At 39.7% G+C, this 22,673-nt stretch overlaps 1 protein-coding gene across 1 annotated transcript in view; it reads right to left on the reverse strand.

Annotated features, from left to right (window-relative positions):
- Positions 1–339: 339 nt before the first annotated feature.
- pinx1 (PIN2 (TERF1) interacting telomerase inhibitor 1) overlaps positions 340–22,673 on the reverse strand; it is a 47,339-nt gene continuing 25,005 nt past the window's right edge. Inside the window, exon 7 of the mRNA XM_052096349.1 lies at positions 340–1,191. Coding sequence (XP_051952309.1) covers positions 514–1,191 — 678 coding nt within the window. The 3' untranslated portion in view covers positions 340–513. The remainder of the gene's footprint in view (positions 1,192–22,673) is intronic.

The following is a 22,673-nucleotide window of genomic DNA, read 5'->3' on the forward strand; positions in this document are numbered from 1 at the left end:
AGTTTTTTCAACATAGCACAAGTCATGCATTTGGGGGGGTTCAATATAAAAGTGTTACGAATATATAAAATGTACACGCTTATATACAGATTTCTACAGGTGACATTTCAAAGATTGATTATTAAAAATTAGCACCCTCAACTGACAACTGTTGTGAACAACATGGCATAAAAATGCATTATGCCTCAATAATTCCCTGCAACTACAATTCAATGAAATGCACAAAATGATTGACAGGCAGAAAGCATAATTGTCCCCCTCTCACTACACACACACACACACACACACAATAAGAAAAAAACACATCTCACACTCATAAATAAAAGACATAACTGCATATACAGTTGAGATCATTTTTAATGATGTTTGTCATTCAATTTAAATATAGAGAAAAAAACAAATAATGGATTTAATAAATTCATGGGCTTCATTTTGGTTCTCAATATTAAAATGGTCACGGTATTAAAAAGCTGACCTTTCAAGAGTAACAAGAACTAGAAAACATAATTCGTCCTAATTTCTCTTCTTTTTCTTGTCCTTTTTGGGCATGATTTCCTCAGTCACTCTCTCCTCCTGCTGCTGCTTTCTCTTTTTCTTCTTTTTTTTCTTTTTATCAGAAACTTCAAGGTCTACATTTTCTATTTCTACCATTTTATGTTCTTCAAATGTCTCTGCATGAATCTCTGGAGATGTTTTTATCATCTTCCTCCTCTCTGAGCTTAGAGCCTCTTCCTCAGCAGCATCATCCGTTACAGTAGAGGCGCTGCACACTTCACCTCTATCCTCACCCCTCTCCTCTCGCCTTCTCTTGTTCTTTTTCTTCTTTTTCTCTGAGCGACTTGGCTCTTCAAGGCTGTCTTTCTTTACTGAGGTCAGTGCAACATCCTCTACTATTTCCTCAGTGCCATCTCTGACTATTTTCTTACTTTTCTTCTTTTTAGACTGTTCGATATCTCTGGTGTTTGGGGAGCCATCCAAGGAGGCAGCTGAAGCCTTGCTGCTGAACCCAGGTGAAGATGCTGCTGAGTCACTGCCCACCTGAGCCTTCTTGAGTTGGGCCATCCGCTGGGAGAAGTACTCTTGCATGGTCAGTGTGCTGGTCACTGTATTTAGTTGCTCCACTGGGTTGGGGTTATTTTCTGTCTCATTGACCCCCTCTCTCTCTTCCTGAGAGTCAGGCCCACTGCTTTCCTAAATAACACAAGAAATACGGTAAGTGTTATAACATGAGCAATTAAGAAAATGATTTACACTACTTAATTAAATGCATTATTAGACCAAAAAAAAGCAATACGCATGAGACCGTATATCAGTGGTTTTTAACCATGGGTAAGGGACATTGAGTGCCTAAAACCCTCTTTCTGTGGTAAAACCAATGTGATGTATGGCCTTAATTGTCTTATTGCAGTCTAAAATGGCTGCAACAGCAATATGATAAAACACAACGATGTTCAATAAAGTTATATACAGTATATTAATACCAATAATTGGAAAAAGCCATTTTTTTCCACCAAGTGAATAGCTCATAAGTCTAACTGTAGGCAGTATACCATTGACAAGGAACGTAGCAACTTTGCACATTAATATAGATTGTGCTGCCCCAGGTGTGTGCTTATCGGCATATTACACTTTGAACACAGCTTAACCAATCAGAATTTAGAATAGAAAGATAAGACATAGTCACAAACACTGAAGTGGAATTTGTTCTAATACATCAAATATTGAGAAAGAAGACCTGTCAGTTAGGAACAAACAGGACAACCCTCAAACCCAAATCCCTTTTACATCCAATTCACCATCGTTCACACACCCACACACAACTCCTCCCTAACTACATGTGTAATTAAATGCTACAACAGTAGCTGTCAATCAATGTCCTGTCATGCTGAGACTTGTCCCAAGTATCTAATGACATCAAGGAACATAGTGTTTGAAGTCGATCTGATAATTTATATTTACGGAACACTTCACTTAAATTACTTTTTAAATCCAGGAGAAACTTTGAAAACACAAAATATTACAAAACTTCCATTAAAAATAATAATAAATATATATAGTCTAAAGAGGAAAAAAAAGTTCTTCTAAACTTCTGTGGTCTGAAAGATTTCAGTTGATTGTCATATTTCTACACCGTGCTGTAAATTATTAGTTGTGTTAATTACTCGAATTAGTAATGGACCAATAAAGAGCAAACAGACCTATTAAAAATGGGTCACTGAGTTACTGCGTAAATGGCTGGACTAAACAACCAATTCCTGAAAAACCTGCTTGATGAGTGACTATCAGTGCTTGTGCTGGCAGAACTAAGACTGATATTATAAGCATTAAGAAAGAGAAAGAACTTTCTAGCACAAGATACAGCTTAATCATAACAGGCCATTGTATAGCAAGACATGGTGACGATGTTGAAAGACCACAGAGGAACGCTTTAGATAAAACTGTCGTCCTCCAATACTTTATCACAGAGACTCTCTCTCCCATTCGTCTTCATTTTGCTAATGGCCTCCTCAATGCATAATGATTTGCGGTGAAGAATACCCACTCTGAAGCCTGCGCTAAACCATGCCGGTGCTCTACATTACGCCAGAGATGCTGTGAAAACGGCATTTTTCAAAAGATGTATCGAGGGACCAACCGGGGGGGAAAAAAAAACTCACCGTGTTTGGGCTCATTTTCTAAAAAATATACACAGGTTGCAAGGGCTTTGTACAACCATGAAATAAGAGCAAAATACATTAAATTGCTACCTGTAATGCTTCAGAGGTTAAAATAATTCTTTAGTATAGATTGCAGAATGCAAATTATTACATTTTGATTGGTCAATTAACTGAGCAGAGTCTTGATGCTGTCGGTCTCCACTGGCTTTAAATGCAGTGATTAAGCTACCGCGTATAAAAGAAAATAAATACATTTCACATTATATATATCCAAGTTATGCACATTAGTTAAATTGAATATAACAACTGTTAATTTTAATCGCAATAGTTGTAACATTAATTTTTAATACAGAGGAGGCTCAGCAGTCCTTATAAGGCAAATGTATGCAGTATACTACGAAACACTACTACTGTTATTACATGACTGCATGTCTGTGGAATGTCGCAAATGTGTGAGAATAGTCTGAAGTTAAAATCATGATGATGCATTCTCCAATAAACCAAGTAAAATCTCAAATGTACACTCATCGACCACTTTAAGTACACCTGTACTGAACTGGACTAAAATGCCCATTGACCAGACTGGTATCGAGATGACAGATAAGCTATGGTAACTCAGATATCCACTCTGTACAATTGTAGTAGTAGAATAGTATCTCAGAATGCACAACACATCGAACCTGGAGATGGATGGGCTATGACAGCAGAAGACCACGTCGAGTTCCACTTATGTCAGCCAAGAACAGAAAGCTGAGGCTGCAGTGGGCACAGGCTCTCCAAAACTGGCAGCAGTTGAGTCATTCAGGATACTGGGCACTACCATCTCACAGGACCTAGAGTGGGAGACCCACATTGACTCCATTGTGAAAAAGGCCCAGCAGAGGTGTTACTTCCTTCGCCAGCTGAGGAAGTTCAACCTGCCACAGGCGGTGCCGATACAGTTCTACTCAGCAGTCATTGAGTCTGTCTTCTGCACTTCAGTAACTGTCTTGATTGGTTCAGCTATGAAATCAGAAGAATACAGGAGGACAGTTCGGACTACTGAGAGGATTATTGGTTGCCCCCTGCCCCCACCCCTTATACACATATTATGCAGTCTGCATAAGGCACCAACTCCCCAGAAACTCCACTGGCTGTCTTTACTGGCACATTATATGTTGTTCAAGGACCCGGTAGCAGTTGCGGAACACAGGCGATCGCCTTGCGGTCACACTTTTACTTTGCGCTCGCACCGCGCCTTGCAACTTTCATAGTGCGCCGCAAAGCCGTCTAGCTGCAATCATTTTACAAAGTTCCGAGATCTATCTGGGCTATCTGATAAAATGCTTGGCACAGGAATCAGTATAATGTCTCCCAACATTTTCCCGATGGTCAATGTGACATTATCAGCATTTGCGCAAATTGACTCGCTGCTCATGAACTACGGTTTATTCAAAGGGTCACATTACACGTTAACTCCATTAAAAAAAATTTGTCTCCGTTGACCCCTGTCATTAACAAGGCTTTTCTGTCTTCAGGTCTGCCGCTCACTGGATGTTTGTTGTTTTTGGCACAATTCTGAGTAAACTCTAGAGACTGTTGTGTGTGAAAATCCAAGGAGATCAGTGCTACAGAAATACTCAAACCTGCCTGTCTGACACCAACAATCATACCACGGTCCAAATCACTGAGCATCTGGCTAGCATCGTGGCTAGATGTTGCTTCTACAGGTCTTGCAAAAGTTATAAGTTGCCTTGAAAGAGGACCACGGAACTTTACTTCCAAGGTCCAGCACAATGGTGTTCCCTTCAAAAGAGACAGCATGTAGCAGGGACTTAGCGAAACAACTGGGGGGCATTTTAGAGTGAACTGTGAAATCACTCTTGGGAGAGAAAGAAGAGGAAGAGAGATGGAGTGAGTGGGGAAATCCTCATCAGAGAGATGCTGATAGTGTGTGTGTGTGGTGCGATGTCTCTCCGCCTGGGGACCTCCATTAGGCTTATCTCTCTAATGTGCCGAGAGAAGTGCTGCTGGTAGCATTCCCTCAACTATGCTGAGTGCGGATCGGGTTATACCACACACATGCAACCACATACATGCACTCACAAACAAACAAGCAGGGAAGCTGACACACATATAACGCAAGTCCAGGTTTCATGACTGTGTTGGATGTCTTAATGAGAGCGTAAACATGTACTAGAAACAGTGTTGTCTAAAATGTGCTCTACACAAGTACAATGATGCAGACACTTTAGCTACGCAAGCTTGATAGCGCGTGTTAGAGGAGCAACTGTTTAAAAGAAATGCTGAACAATAGCTAGTCAATACTGTATATTTGTAGCAACCTACCTCAATAATAACGTGTTTTATAGCACAAACTTTTGAAGATAATTATATTGCCCTTGAGTAGTGTAAGAATGCACATTAGCATGTTCAACACCACATGCTGGCAACGCTTTGCCAAGCGCTCGGGTCTGCGAGGGTAATGTCTCTGGATTTAATCTCATCAGCTAAAATTAGACAAAATTAAAACAGACAAACATTTTTGTTTGAATTAGTGCTTTCTATTTAATGTTTTAATTTAGTATGATTAAGAATATGAAAAATTAATCATGCCCCTCTGACCCACATGTAAATTACGTAATTAAGGGATATAAAGTTTACATCTAAATTTAACTTGACACAGGGTCCTAAAAACACACCATTTATGGCTAAGACCAACAAATGATGATGCAACCAATGATAAACGCTTCAAAAATATCTGTCTAAAGCATCCGAACGCTTTGAAAAGATTGGAAACGCAAGCTAATGTGAAGAAATCTCACACTACACCGCAGATAAAAGTTCAAAATTGGTGAACTCTAAACCAGGGGCTAAAAACGGTTCAAGGAACAAAAAAGGAAAAAGAAACGCGATTTATTTGAAGAACGTAACCAAAATGTAATGGGATTTTCAATTGTTCCGGAGTGAAAAGGTTATTTTTAAATGCTGGTAAATGGTTATAAGTTTAATTTCATTCCAATAATTTTTTCATAAAACCGAAGGCCGTATCAGTATTTTATTTAATAGAAGTATTTTTTGGAAATACACCACTTCAAAGTTGCCCGAAAAAATAAAACGTGTGCTTTGATCCAGAAAGAAACCGCTGCATCACACATTTCTTGTGGATGTAGCATTCTCTGAATAAAGACCTTTTTTAACAACTATGTATAATTACCACATATTCTGTACATGCACTGCTAATCTAGATACTAGATACATTTCTCAGTTGTTCCAAGTCTTCGCTGAATTATTGTTCGTTATGATGCATTTATACAGATTTGATGCTGTCATGTTTTGACTGAGAATCAGATCTGTAATTAAAATGATACTTAACCATTAATTAACTGTATGCTTGTTATGATTTCTATGCTGATAAATCCTCCACACAGGGGAAAAAAATAATTGCTTATTTCACTTATCTTGGTGAGGCAAGTGGCTTATTTTGGGCTTGTTTTTCCTGACCAGGTTGCTTGTTTCTCTTAGGAGATCTGGCAACACTGCAATTGGTATTTTACCCACCCTTTAGCACAGAGTACAGTCATTTCAAAAAGAACGTTATTTGCCTTTCTTTTATTTTGCTCTTACCTGTTACCAAGACAGAAGTGTAACTTCTGAACCGGAACGAAAAAATACAGTTTTTGCTCAGAACGAACCAAAATGAAAAACATTTTATTTTTAGTCCTTGCTCGAAAATGCAAATATGGATGACAAGACAATGTGAGACCAAAAGAAGATCAAACACCTTGGCTCAATTGAAAGGATACATATTTCAAAGCTGCATGTTTTTATTGTGCTTGGAAAGCGAGTAGACTTTATATCGTAACATTTTTTATATAATATAATTTCTTTAAACGAGAATACCCTAGTCCATTCCCATATCAACATAATTTCACGTGCTTAAAAGCCTAGAGTGAGTACACAGACCAACAATTAAAAATAGCGCAGACAGAGGTAGGCCAATGACAGCGTTGTTGAATGAGGAAACAAACAATATTTTGAATTTTAAAAGCCACATACTTTGTCTAAATGTTATACATGGAGGCCATTTTAAGTATATATTGATCTATATGAATACATTGTTAAAGTGTTGTCTGTTACAGACAAGATTTTGTCATTTTTCACAATCAAAATAACAACTTTCATAAACTAAAATTACTCCATATGACATGATTACATTTACCTAAATTTAAAGGACATTTTCAAAAATGTGTAAAAAAAAAAAAACAAACAAACAAAATGACTAGAGCACACTAAAAACGGCCCCCAAATTTCCTTAAACCCTCTCTGCTTCTGTTCTCCATTTCTCCACATTCCTGCTCCATCGCCTTCCCCTCTCTTTTTCTCTCTCTCCTCCTGGCAGATGGGAGGCCCCAGGAAGAGGATGCGTTCCCTGAACTGTGTGCGGTGTTCAGATAAGGCCCCTACAGCAGGAGCAATGGGCTCTTTCCTGCTTCGCTCTCCACAGGGATGGGTGGCTCGATGGGGGGGGGGTTGGGCCCTGTACTAGAGGGGGGGGTGGGGGGTTTCAAAAAGCCACACTGAAGAAACTGAAGAACAAGACATCGGCGCTGACGGCAACACATTGCAACAGACAGTCCAAACCAGCCAGAGAAGATGAAAAGTGTTTTGTGGAAATGCCTTTGAACAATGTTTTACAAACCAAAGAAACTAATTGTGACGACACTTCTGAATTTACTGCTGAAAACTGCAACTAATTTGTCCCACTCTGTGCGATGTCACACAGTCCCTAATTTATAACACAAAAGTAATATTCCTCCCTGTATAGACACGGTGCTCTGACTATGCTAGTTTAGCACTGCAAGTGCTGCATCAGCAAAGAGAACATCTAGTGTCCAGGGATTAAAGACTGCAATATGGTACAATAATACAGAGCTATATATAAATTATGATTATTTCTAGTAGGGATATTTTCAATACTTTAAAAATACTCAAAACTGAGGATGTAAAAAAATAAATGTATTAATTGAACGTTAAGTACAACCAGGGTAAAGGTAAGCAAAGAACACATTTTTTAGCAGTTTATTAACCTGTTGGACCTGCTGGTTGAGGAAATGTCAAATAATTTAAAAGGGGAAAATCATGCAATAATGGTTATTGAAAATATGTTAATAAATGACTACAGTGAATTGAATGACAATTGTACAGATCCTGGCAAAATGATGAGAGACTTTTGTCATTTAAATGGTTGGATACGGTCAAGAGAGGCAAGACAGGCCATAATTATAACAATATTTGGTAACACTTTACAATATGGTTCCATTTGTTAACATTAGTTAATGCTTTATGCATCATGAACCAAAAATGAACAATATATTATTTTTACAGCATTCATTAATCTTTGTTAAGGCTAGTTAATAAAATACAATTGTTCATTGTGAGTTTGTGTTAGCTCATAGTGCATTAATGTTAACCAATACAACTTTTGATTTTAAAAATGTATTACTATATTAAAATTAACCAAGATTAATAAACGCTGTAAAAGTATTGTTCATGTTAACAAATGGAACATTATTGTAAATTTGTACCCATTATTTTAAGGGAGTGGGACTAGATGAGTGTATATTAGAAGCTACTGATTTCATGCTGTGTTTATTTTAGGGTAGATAATAGTTTAACATATTAATTCTAAGGCGGCACATTGGCTTAGTGGATAGCACTGCAGCCTCACAGTAAGAACGTCCGAGTTTGCATGTTCTCCCAGTGTTCACATGAGCAGCCCCTGGGTGCTCCGGTTTCCCCCACAGTCCAAAATTCCCCCTAAATTGCCCTTAGGTGTGAGTGAGAGTGTGAATGTGTATGTCTGTGTGTGTTGCCCAGTGATGGACTGGCCACCTGTCCAGGGTGTTTCCCTGCCTTGGGCCCGAGACAGCTGTGATAGGCTCCAGCACTACCCGCGACCCTGCATGGGACAGGCGGTTATAGAAGATGGATGGATTAGTTCTAATAAAACAAAACAAGTGAGATTTGTGCCTCTAATGCTTAAAAAGCAAAGTGTAACCTATTAGTGGAAAGCAAAGTATACAGTATTTAAATACAAATTAAAAAAAAAAAAATGCAGAAACACGGCAATTAACCAATTTAAGTCTACATTTTTTCATTTTTCTTGCACAGAAATTTATTTTTCCTCATTGGATGGCCCAATAAAACAAACTGCAAGCCTTTTTTTTTTTTTTTTTTTTAAATGTAGTAAAAGGAATGTGCTTTATTCTAGTTCAAAGGGATCTTTCCCAAATATGCGCTTCAAGTTCTCCAATTCACTGTAGTTATGACTCCAGTATTTTTCATTTAGATAGTCTTTAAAAGCAGAAAACGTATACGAAAACAATAGCCCTAGACTGAATGAATAATAGCTCTGTGTGGCATGGACTGTAGAAAACAGCACTAGATAAAAAGCATTTATGATTAAATCAATCTTTCAAAAAAAAAAAAAAAAAAAGTTTAGTCTCACGACTGCATTTTCTCTTTTTATCCCCCTATTTTTTTTTAGGATGGAGGTATTGAAGATAATTTACTCCCTTGAGGGTTACAAGTTAAACTATATTCAAAACAACATGGATCACAGCCCATTACGCGCACAGACCGATGTATAATATCGAGACGATATTGGGAATAGGGTTGATTGTGCGAGTGTTTTCTCATTGTCCTGCCACTATTATAAATTTGGTGATGGCCTGGGCTTATGGATCGGGACCCAGATTACCCAGCTGTCCCTCCCTGATGAGGAAAAAGGACCCGCCGCACCATCCTTCATACCACTCACGTGGGAGGACAGCAAAACAGGGGGCACCCAACCATTACAGCACTTTGCATGGTTTAATGAGCATTTTAACATGTATCATAATTCAGTGCGATTAATTTTACAAAAAATAACACGTTAAAAAAATGAACGCAATTAAATCACACTTCCCCCAGACCATAATAAGTAAGAGTCCTGAGAAATGCAAGCTTGTAGTACCACCCGTTTAGTCCAGAGGGCAGAAAGTGAAATTTCAGTTGTATGAGCAACACACAGTTTATACAGTGAAGAAAACACTTCAGTAGGCAGAACATCACAAACATGCGTTACGTTCTTGCATTCAAAACACTCGGAGCGCAAATGCGAACTAAGGAATCTCAAGATGTGTTTAAAGATTGAGTATTAAACTATATTTAACTTGACACAGTGACCTAAACATTTTATGTTTATGACACAACGCACCCGAGACGCTACACAAACATGTCTGATTGATATATCTATATATAGATATTTAATTTTTTTTATATTTAAAGATAACTATGTATAATTATATATTTATATATATATGTATAATCATCATATATTTAATTATTGTTATAAGAGGGGCTTTCTCAGCAAATATTTGTATATGCGATTATTTAATCGGGACACCGAAATGTAATTAATTCGATTAAAAATGTTAATCGATTGACAGCCCTAATCATAATATAAAGTAATCATAATAAAACGAAGCAGAACAAATAAATTAAATCAATAACCTGCCATAATTTAAAATTCAATTACTTCGAATTTAAGTTTAGCATAATGCTACTCTTTGATTAAGACAGACACTTTTTGTCTGTCATCTAAAAAACTTTAGATGACTTGTTAAATTAATGTCCTATGGGTGGCAATCAAACAACAATAATTCAACCCTTTAGTGCTGGGTGTCCACTACAATAGACAGATTTTTTGCTTTAAGGTTTTAGTGTTTGATGTTTCATCCAAACCACCATGGATGTTTACCTTGACGTAAAATGGCCGATATCATGTAAATAAACATAATACAATTGAACAACAGCAAATCAGATGTACACAGAATTTCTAAAGTAAAACAAACACTTCTTTTATGCTATATTTACTCAAATTTGCATAAACTTAAAAAATGAAATAAAAAAAAAACCTAGATTTTGGAACTGACACAAGTGAAACTTAACACTTCTTTTAATCGGCCAAGTGAACACAGTTATCGGTTACCAATATTATGACTACTGTTACAACACTGAATATTACATTTTACTATATACAAGTGACATTTCTGTTGTGATTTTTTTGTCATCTCTTCACACGTTTATTATTTTGGAGTGAAGTCCTTTGCCGACAATTGTAAAATGGCCAAATATCAGTCTATCACTAATGGGGATGAAAGAGGTGATTAATTATTTATGCATTAGTAGGTTAAAAAATACATTTGAATGTTGCATTATATGGCTCCATGGCAGTGGACCAAAAGTTAAAATGATATATGGACATAAACATTTCTATATACTGTTTAAGATAACCTTAAACAATGCCTTCACACTACATAAACAAATAAAAACAACAAACCAAATGAGTAAAACAGGTCATATGAAGGTGCATTTGAATAAAGACCTACACCTAATGCACCTACTAAGCCAGCTTGATGCAGACCTCTCCACAAACCCTAGACTTCATTCCTTATCATGAGTAACAAATCGCGACAACACAATGCATAGGGCATCATAACTAAACTCTGCTTGCTTTACAATGTAAAGTGCTTGCCTTTCTGTGCCCTCCAAGGAGCTGATGTGTCAGCCTCAAGATGGAGGACGCACCATTTATTCTCTTCCCTGCTGTGATTTATTAGATTAAACTGGCCGTGATTAAATGCAAGCCTGAGCCCATGAAAACAGCGATGGTGGTGGTTCTAAGCAACATCAGGCAGTTAGCTTCCTCTGTTCGTACTGTAATCACCATGCCAGGGCCATCCAGCCCAGGCCAACAATGACTGCATAGGTTAGCCATTTCAGTTACCTATTTTTGTCAATGCCCTTTTTATTTTTGCACTAATTTGTACGCGTCACTGGTTCGGCATGGGCGTAAAGCCAGTTGCCGGAGCGGAGTCATTTTGGCCTGTTATATTATTAATCTGTAGCGGCAGCAACGCAGCCCTGTCAACAGCATGAGGGAGGCCATGCCTTTGTTTGAGGCAATTAGATGTTATCTGAGAACATATTAGGGCTCCCCGCATGAAAACAAACATGTCTTTGAACACCAGCACAAAAAGGCATCGGTTACTGCATTAGTTGAGTAGTTAAACATGCCAGACCACATGGTCGCAACGTGCCAATTTGCACTGGTGTCTACTTGTCCTGAATGGGTACAAATCTGTTCTGGTCATAGTATTCAGGCCTAGAATGGTTTGGTAATTAATGTTAATGTGGAAAAAATAAATAAATTGTTGGCCATTTTTCCCCCACTTTTTATTGAGATGAAAGTAGAGAGGTGAGGAAATTATAGGTATAGAAGCGTTGCAAGTTTTAATCCAGCTTGCACAATTTACATCACCTGCATGCGAACCACAACTCTATGCTAACTACCTGACTATGGCTCCAACATACATACCCCTTAATGTAAAAAGACAAAGCCTTATTTGTTAGCAAGTAAATGTTGGCAGAATGAAGCTCAACTTTATAGTTGTGTCTATAGCCTTTGAAAATCTGACTTGTGAATATCCTTAAAATAGGTGGTCTTCAGACTTAAATGCATGTAATGGTAAACTTAATGTTGATGAAACTCTGAGGTTTTGCTATAGGAGCTCCAATGGCCTGCTGGGGTATTTGGAGCTCAAGTTTTGCATCCTCAGCAGCATTTCAGTGTTCCACCCCGCCCACTAGCCGACTCCCATGCGGCAAATGGCTGCCTCTCACCCCTTCACCACATCTGCGAAATGGTGGAGCCTCTTCTCCTCAATTGGCGAGGTGGCGACGTCGGGGGAATGGACGAGTCAACTGGCCAGCGATCTTTCATGAGGACGGGCGTGGGCTGATTTGGAGCAACTGCAGGTACAACCCTCTAGTCTGAGGGCTTTGTGTTAGGACTGGTGTGGGAGTGGGAGAGGCCACAGGGGGTCACGCCAACCCCTGGAAGCACAGCGAGAGGAGATGCCTGAACGCCTGACTGGAACCATGGAGACAGCCCGACTGTCTTAGTACACACTTTGATAAAGACAGATCACAACTCATAACAAAAAAAAAATATATATACATTTAGGTTTAACATTGACTGATATATCCACTGTCTCAAATACTAAGTGCGTCAGCCAGTAGATGACTCCTATGTTCCATAAAATGGATCCATTGCAGTGGAACAAAAGTTAAAACACAAACATATGGACATAAACATGCCCATTTCTAAAAAGTATTTCACATTTTAAATACACCAAGCAATCGAAAATAATGCTTTTTTTTTTTTAAGAGAATAAAAATTACATAAAAAAGGTACAAATACTAAACAGTGAGTCGGCCAGTAGATGATAATTATTATTAATGATATATAACAGAGTATGGAGGACCATAGTAAAGAAATATACAAAGCAAATATCCGGCTCATTATTTATTTATTTTTTTTGTAGTCTATATGGAAAACAAATCTAACTGCTGCATTTAAAATGTTTAAACACCAACTCTTAAAATCACCATTTTGTGGATCATAAATATTTTTGAAAAACTATTTAATTTTCAATAAACTATTCAACTATTCAATAAATTACAATTAGATATGCATTCTAAAATACTGCTTCGATTTTTGCAAGGAACTTCCAACAGCAGGTAGTTAAGGAGCTTCCCCATTAAATTAAATATAGCACAGAAATAATCAGGAAAAGATCAAAATCATAATTTCATTGCATACTACCATGCTAAATTTAATTTAGATTACAAGACAACGTTTTCATTGTTATTTAAAAATGGAACAGAAACAAAATTGAAAGTTTACTATAAGCAGTTTCAAATATAATAGTTGTAATGGGCATTATGCTCAAAAAAAAAAAAACAATATTAAGGAAATTTAAGCGGTCAAACCATGTCAAAGGATTGTATGAAACACATTTCACACATACCGATGAAGTTTTGCGCAAAATACAAGTATAGGCCTTAGCAATCCACCATTGACGCAAATAGCAGAGGTAAAAAATGACTAAGTTTCGCTGATGTATGAAGCAGGCGGGAGTCCATTTATCAGCGGGTCCTCAGTGGTCGCCTGCTCGGGTCCCTCAAGTCACAGGCCGCGAAGCTCCCCTTTTGACTGATTAATTAGCCAATCACAGGACATTTTTCACCAGCAGCAGGAGGGTTTATTCCAGCTAATGCTGGGGCCTTGCAAACCGAGCCACGTTCAAGCAAACTCTGCTCTTTCCTTTGGGTCTGCAAGAGTGGAGGGGGCTACAGAGAGACCAAGGGAGATAAATCACACCCACTCCTCATGACTCCATACACACTAGCCTACAGCCTAACTAAGGCCCCCGAGAAGAGAGAGAGAAATAAGGGAGACATCAAGAATAAACCCTGAAAACCAATCATTAAAAAATGTGAAAAGGAGAGGTTAAAATACAATGTGAGGAAGGCACAACTTTGAAAATGTATTGGAATATTTCAAAAACACTGGTCATGGACATCACTATCCCAATCAATGACAAATATGATTAAGCTAGTTGGTCAACTTTAATTTTTGTTGAACTTTGAGAGGCATTTTTTCCATCACTTAGTATAAGGGATGTGCACATAAAACATTTATAAATCAACTAGTAATGGAATGGAGAATGAAAAAGAACACAACAGTCTTGAGGTGTTTAGTTTTAAAAGCTGAACTTAAAACAAAAAAATCATGAGGTGTGATGCAGCAGCCAAGAATGTCGGCCTGCTTCCTAAAATACTCTCCGAGAGGATTAATTCAAACTTAAAGCATTGCCATGCAAGATGTAAAAGCTTAATCAAAATTTTGAACAAATACATCTGCATAAACTAGACCATCAAATTACAAACTAATTAAAAAGTGCATCAACAACCTATTAAATTTAAAGCAAAACTTAAAAGAAATTATTTACTACTCTAAGATGGAAAATACCTACAAATGCCTCTGCGTAACAGCTCTATAAATCAAGGTAATGAAATGTCTGCTGAGAAGGGACAACTTGGAATAGCCTCCTGTGTGCATGCTAGTATGTCAGAGAGAATTGTGACAAGAGATAAGGGACTGACAGGAAGCTCTGAGAGAAGGGAGGAAAACCCCTGGTGTAAGAGGTGGGAGAGAGGGCGGCCAAGACACAGGGCAGCGGATCACACTGCCCCGCTGCGGAGATCGCCACTTAGCATGAATGCCAACTCCACGTGAACTAAAAAAATGAAAACGACACAGATAAGATTCTTGGTGTAGTTTATGTGGCCATTAAGGATCACCCCGGGCCAATGTTTTGGGCCAGTTGATAGAACAGTCACTTGCCCTAGTAGGCCTGTCCTGTGTTGTCACATTTTGCATTCGTTGTAAAATTAAACATCCACACACACACACACACACACACACACAAAATATATATTTACACTTGCTTGACAAATGCGCAGAGCGCTAGATGGCACTAGGAAGTGTAGTCGAGCCTAAAATCACTGCAGATGTCAAGATTTATAAATTAAATTTAAGTAACACTATTGCCTGTTTTCACCCAAAAACCAATTGGATCACTTCAGAAAACATGGATTAAACCACTGGAGTCTTAGTGATTACTTTTATGCTGTATTTATGTGCTTTTTGGAGCATAAACGTTTTGGACCCTCCTTTTACTTCCATTGTATGGACCTACAGAGATGAAATCTTCATTTGTGTTCTGCAAAAGAAAATCATACACATCTGGGATGGCATGGGGGTGAGAAAATTATGAGAATTCTCCACTTTGGGAGAACTATTCCTTTAACAACCTCTAACAATCACCCTCCCATAAGTGACTCCTTGCTAAGAGTAATGACTTTACGATGTTGTCCCTTTATGAACCCAGAATGCACCTAACCGATGTAAGAATCTTCCACTGGCAGTATCGCCGCACAAGCACACAATACACACATAAACAACGCCCCCTCATTGCCTTCCTATTCGGCCCCAACTGCATCTCTTTTTCAGGGCTCGCCACCAGCCCTTCACCACATGGCCTCTTGGGATGCCATTGTGAGCCTGTTCAGATTGGTTTTCAGTCCGGTCAATGAAGTCCCTCCAGAGCAGGACAATAACAAACTGCAACAAAACGATTAGCAGGAGAAAACAAACACGTATCACACTGCCGGCACTTCCAATTTCAAGCAAAGCATAAACCGCTGCTATTGTGTTGCGATTTCTCAGTAGAGGTTGTTCAGTGGGGGCCACAAATTTGGGGCTTCAGACCCACAGCACATACATTAACTGTACTAGAAAATGCTACGTCCCAAACATTGAGCCTGTTTGCATGCACACCAATACACTGATTTCTCTCTAAAATCAGCTTATTTAAAACTAAATCTGACAAAGCAAGAAATCAGAAGTTACATGACATTTGAATTAATTGTGTTAATTCTCTATCTTTGACGTGAAACCGTGAAGAGGCATGCGCTCAACACATGCGCACATTGGATGAGCCGGTAAGAACACCAGGTAAGGTGTTTACAAAAATTTACCTGTGTCGTCCTGGTTAATCAGAAGCATTTATGGCCTTTACGCAGACATAGGAACACGGTTTTGTATGGTTATGTTTTGATAGTGCCTCAGAGCCAGTGTTACATTTTTAGGTGAAATCATTCTAGAAATGGCTTACTTAGTTTATTCTGCATATTAAGCTGGGATACGAGAAACAATTTGAACACAATTTAAATAAACATGCAATATTTACAGAAAACATACTAAAAATATATATATAATATTTGCAAAGAATAAATGTAAAGTATCCATTTACAAAGCTGTTGAACAATTTTGGAATTTCAGGGGAATTTCAGTTAATCAACCTATGCGGATATGCTCAAAATAGCCAAATATAGGCCCATTAATTTGCCTGGTCATTATATTGGTCAATCACATATATTAATGATAATTGGTTATATTCTAAAACCAACAGATCACCACAATGCATTTCATGCATACTGTATCTTTGTAATTATATTGATATGATCTCCTTCAGTTCAGACAACCTCACTTCTAATCTAAAACTATTTCTATTCTAGTAATTTTTATAAAATATCCCATCACCATGTAACAAACATGCTCACAATAGGCTCGGTCACACATACAGCTAACCTCATTAACCCCATTTTTATATTTAGGGCTCGTGTGTGAAGAGGAAAGGGAAATACCGGTATATCAGCTCTGGCAATTTACCCGAATGAGAAGTTGTAACACTATCCTAAAGCAGGGCTATTCATTCAACGTCATAGACAAGTGGACCAGATGGAAAAATCTCCAGGGCATGTGGGCCAAGCCACAATATTTTGTTAAACTAAATCTCATTCATTGTGTTTTAAAAGGCCTATAATACTTGTTAACTATATACATAAAATATTGAGAATTTTTCCTACAAAAAAAAATAAACTAAAAAGTGCTTTAAAATTGGAGTAAATTAGATTGATGCTAAAATTTTATTGAACAATAAGAGTGAAGTTTGTTATAGATTAAACTTGACTCAAATCGAAAATCTAATTTATTGATTAAATTAATGAATAAAACGTTTCAGTTTCTCCAAACTCACACTTATCAGTCATGCATGATTTGAGTACTTTTTGATCTACCCCTTTTGTCAAAATGTATGGATTATTTTAAGCGCAATCTCTGAAAGCATCTAAAAACGTGACGCATCTCCACGAGACATTGTAAAAACACAGATCTGTTGTGACATCTGTCAAGCACAAGTTTACACATATAAACAATTTAAAAACCGCATGAACGGACGCAAAACACGTTTGGTGTGAAAAGCCCCTAAGTCAACTGACAACCTCACGTGGGCCACTGAAAATGTCAAAAGGCCCGGATTTGGCCCGCCAGTTGAATAGGCCTGGCCTAAAATTTCATTGTGATGCGATGTATGACCAAAGCCTTAACATGACAGGTTTGTCTGCTTAGGTATGATCACAAAGTTCTAAAGTAACTGATTAACGCCTGTGATGGTCAAAAAAATGTCAAATTGAACAGATAGCAAAATAAAGTGCTTCTGTCGACAGCTTATGGGAACAGTAAATGAATCCATTAGTTATGATAAAAAACTAGCCTCCTTCGGGAACAAGGTATATGCAGGACCAAAGCCTTTACGGCAAATTGCATGACAGATTTTAAAGGAATATTCCAGGTGCAATACAAGTTAATCTCAAATCAACAGCATTTGTTGCATAATGTTGATTACCACAAAAATGTATGTAGACTAATTTCTCCTTTAAAAAAAATTAAAATTTGAGGTTACAGTGAGGCACTTAAAATGGAAGTGAATGGGGCCAATTTATTTAGTTTAAAAACAGATATGTGAAGCTTAGAATTTTATAAAAGCATTTACTTCAATTCTTCTGGCAAAACTGGTGAATTATAGAAAGTTTTGGGGTTTTTGTGTTTACGCCATTACGGCAACAAAGTTGTACAGAAAAGAAAGTGATTGTCAAACTAAAATCATGTTAAAACACATTGTTTATGTCTTGTAGCAATAATTTTGAAACAATGAGTGCTTTGATGTTTACGAATTGGCCCAATTCACTTCCATTGAAAGTGCATCACTGGAACCCAGATTTTAGCTTTTTTTTTTTTTTTAAATGAGGGATAAAATACATTTTGGTGGTAATAGCTCAATCTGTCGATTGAGCTTAACTAATATTAATCCTGAATATTCCTTTAACAGAATGTGTGTGTTGATGTGTGAATAGAAGCAAAACAGACATAGCATATGTGAATGGAAGATGTGGTATATTTACCAGAAAAGGAAATCAAGCCATTTTACAGCAATTTACTGCGTTATGGTAAACGGTCTGCACTTATATAGTGCCTTTTTTTAACCTTAGAGTTCACCAAAGTGCTTTACACTGCGTCACATTCACACACACACACACATATTCACACACTAATGGTGGCAGAGCTGCCATGCAAGGCACTATGTCTTGCCCAAGGACACTTCGGCATGTGGAGTCATGTGGGCCGGGAATCGAACCGCCAATCTTGCGATTAGTGGCCGACCCAACTCCTGAAGAGCAACATTAATAATCTGAGCAATTACCTGTTTAAAGCATTTACTGAGAAATAAATTGACCTGAGGAATGCTTGGAATTACAGTGCTTGGAATGCAGCACTGTGTTGATTCATACTTCTCAAACTTTATTTTTCATCTACACAATTTTCTACAATTCAAAACTGCGTAAATGTACCATCTTTTTTTGTTTGGTTTTCATAAACTTTGCAAATCAAAACCACCTGCGATGATGTCATTACAATATTTGCATACTGAATTGAGATTAGTCTTGCATTTATTTGCATGCTGAATTGTGACGGGGGAAAAAAACTATTTGAGCAACTAAAATCACTTTTACACTGCAAAGATGGTGTCGCGTTATATGTTGATTCCCATGTATAGTGAACGGGGGGTGGGGGGGGGGAGAGTGAAACATCCATTTGTTTTTCAGTGCACTCATTGAGGCTCTCGTCAAACATGAACTCAAATGGCCCGGCATTATTAACACTACTAACAAGCTTCTCCTCCAAACTAGGCCAAATCAAATTATATATGCCGTCATGCCACACGTGAAACTTTGCTTTTTCTGACCTATAATTTTGCTATACATTGTAAAACATTTTTGGTGAACATTGTAAAAGCTGGAAAATATCTTCGTTCAACCTGAATAAGTGATGCTTTTCTGAGACACCACATAACTTCAGCCTGCAATAAAGTGGTCACTTTTTCAGAAAAATAATTATTGCTAAAATATTAATGCAAATAAATAAAAAGGTCTTATATTTATTTGCATCAATACAGCTGGCCTAATAAAAAGCAGTATTATTTTAAGAACAAAAATTGTAAATTAACAGGATGTACAAACTTCAGTACAACACTTTTTTTTGTAACCCATTTGAATACTATTTTATTAATATTATCATCATTGTGGGTCCCTGTCAAGTTTAATATTATGACATAAAATGTAATTGTAATTTTGAGGATCACAATTGTTTTAGTTATAAAATTTCTGTACTATTTAATCTTTAGTTGGAGCCTTTATTTTTACATGTTAAATTTCATGTTCCTCATTTCAAATAGGTTTAAACACGGTCATCTTTTCTGTAATGCTGTGTCGTGTTTTTAGATTGACCAAATGAAAACCATCAATCTAAAAGGAGCCGAGTCAGACTCAAGGCCGAGTCCGAATCAAGTCCTTATGAATCGATTCATGAATCAAAATTAAAATTTTAACCGTAAACTCAACATCAATATTTAAGATTATTTTAACTTTCACAACTAAGAAAAAAACAATTGGCAATATAAACGCAATAAAAACACCTCTGTTGCATTTCATAATCACATGCTATGATTAGTTTCCTTATAAACAAACTTCAAAGTGGTTTCAGTATGAAAGCATATGCTTTAGGTGTATGAAGACAAAACTGTCCTTCAACACACTTCCTATTGCATTTTGTTGACATTCCAGTTATTTGTTGCTTTTTCTCTCTCCATTCAAACATGGACTAAAGAAAGTGAAAACTGTGTTAGTCATTACAACCAGAGTTCTCTTACGAGAGGTTCTCTCGTATTGCGTAAGCTAGCTTACGCTACGGGAAAGATTCATCTTTTCTGAGATATTGAAGCCAAAAAATTATCCTTAATTTTTGTATCCATTGTCAGCGCAGTCGCGGCAGCTGCAGACCTTGAGCCGGGCTGGCTAGCGAGCTCATAGGTTGCTCTGTGGCAACTGCTGCAGCCTATAGACGAGCTTGGGCGAACTCGCATCCAATGAGAGGCGTCCAGCGCTCACTGCATCAAAGCCCGCCAAAATGGGCGTGACTAGAGTGCATATAAGCGTAGTTCGTAGGCTGGAACCCTGATTTTCATCTCTTCAGCGAAGCTCTTCGCATCGCTGACCTGGAAGCCGCGTCGCCGTTCGAGGGGCATCAAGCAAGCGTGGACAGCGCTAGAAGAAGCCGGCCGTCTCAGCCACCTTCAGCCATCCTGCGAGCTACGCCATCCGACGACGTATCCTTTTATTCAGCAAGCTAGTTCTCACGAACTATTCACAAAAGAGTACGAGCGTCTTTTTCAAGATGCCTCGCTCCACTTGCGCCTCATGTCGCGCCCTTCTCAGCACAGGAGACCGCCACATCATCTGCGATCTCTGCCTGGGACTGGGGCACGCAGAGCTCGCCCTCACTGAGGGCGGATGCGATTCTGCGAGGAGCTACCGATGTCGACCCTGCGGGCTCGACTTCGAAGCGGTCAAAGCAGAAACCGCCAGCGCCGCCTACCTTCAGCAGCGCAGGAAGAAGCGCCCGCTCACAAAGGCTGCCGGAAACTGTGGTTGAAGCGACTGCCTCGCCGGAGCCTCTCCCTCGAGCATCGCTTTCACCCTCCCGCCCCCCAGGACGGCGCAGTTGCCGCCGGCGGCCGCACTGCTGCCATCTCGGATGACGAGGCGGAGGATAAGGGCCGCTGTTCCATCATGGCTCGGACAGCGAGGAGTGGTCAGGCTCCCAAGCCTCCTCCTCGGCCCAGGAATCCAGCAGGACCCGCGCGAGTCGAAGGGGAGTTAACACGCCTCCTCACACAGGCCGTCGACCACCTCGGGCTCGAGTGGTCACCGCCCCTGAGCAGGCACCCAACAGACTCGGCGGCTGCTTTCTTCAAAGCCATCGCCGCTCTACACCCGCGGCCGGGCCGCTCCCTTCCTGCCGGAATTACATACGGAGCTTGCAAAGTCGTGGAGCAGCTCCTTTTTCAGCCAGGACCCGTTCCCACGTCTCCACCTCTCTGCGTCGGTGGGCGGCGCCACTGAAGAGGCTACTCCTCCATCCCCGGTCGAGGACTCGGTAGCAGCACACCTTTGTCCGCCCTCCGCGAGATGGCGTTCCAAGCCTGTGCTCCGTCTAAGGCCTGCAGAGCGACTTCCGCCTATGTTGGCGGCGCCTATTCCGCCGCCCGGCCAAGCCGCATCTGCTCTGCACTCAATGGCCGTTTACAGATCCTACAAGCAGACCTTCTTCGGAGTGGGATGAGAAAGGCAGGCACCCAGAGGCTGTTACTGATCTCTGGCCGACGGACCTCGCCCTTCACGCTACCAAAGCTGCAGCCCAAGCTCTAGGGAAGTGCATGGCCTCGCTGACTGTGACTGAGAGACACTTATGGCTAACACTAGCCGACATGGGAGAAGAAGACGCTCCACGTTCCTCAACGCACCGCTCTCTCCGACCGGTCTCTTCGGCTCCGCGGTGAGTGGCATTGTTGACCGCTTCTCAGAAGTCCAGAAAGCCACCCAAGCCATGAACCTCTTCCTGCCGCGTCGCGCTAGCTCCTCTGCAGGCCGCTCACGTGATCAGCCTCCTGCACGAGCCTCTTCACAGCGCCCAGTTCAACAAACTCAGACTTCTCAGCGTCGACAGGGCGGCCGCCCTCGATCAGCGCTCAGACAGCCGCCGCAGACCGCCGCCCCAGCGGGCCTCGATTTAAGGTAGCGCTGAAACCAGAGCAACCGAAGTCTTCCTAACTTTGTTGAACAAGCGGCGGCTCAGTCCGCCGCGGCGGACCACCGTCAAAGCTTTGCCCCTGTCAGTCCCCTTCTCTCAGGCTACTACAGTGGTGAATTTAGCAGCCAACAAGCCGGTGACACTGCCCGCTTGCCTGCACTCAAGCGCCGTTTTCACGGTGACCCAAATAAATCTTTTAAAGAGCAAAAATGTCTTATGTGTAGAAAAAGTGCCCACACCCCAGTGTTAGCCCCTACACACAAGCATAACACATCCGTGCCCCTATCAGAGCACGCTCTCATAAAGCGATTACTGAACCGCTCGGCGTCAGAGTCAATGAAGGCGCCCGCATATGCGTCTGTGCGCCCATTCTCTGCCCGCTCTGTCACACGACCAGCCCTATGTGTAGAAAATGTGCCCACAATCCAGTGTTCACTTCTGCACACAAGCACTGCATGTCTCGTGTCCCCACCAGAGCACGCTCACATAAAGCGATTACTGAACCGCTCGAGCGTCAGAGTCAATGAAAGCGC

The sequence above is a fragment of the Xyrauchen texanus genome, chromosome 28 (assembly GCF_025860055.1).
Source record: "Xyrauchen texanus isolate HMW12.3.18 chromosome 28, RBS_HiC_50CHRs, whole genome shotgun sequence".
NCBI lineage: Eukaryota > Metazoa > Chordata > Actinopteri > Cypriniformes > Catostomidae > Xyrauchen > Xyrauchen texanus.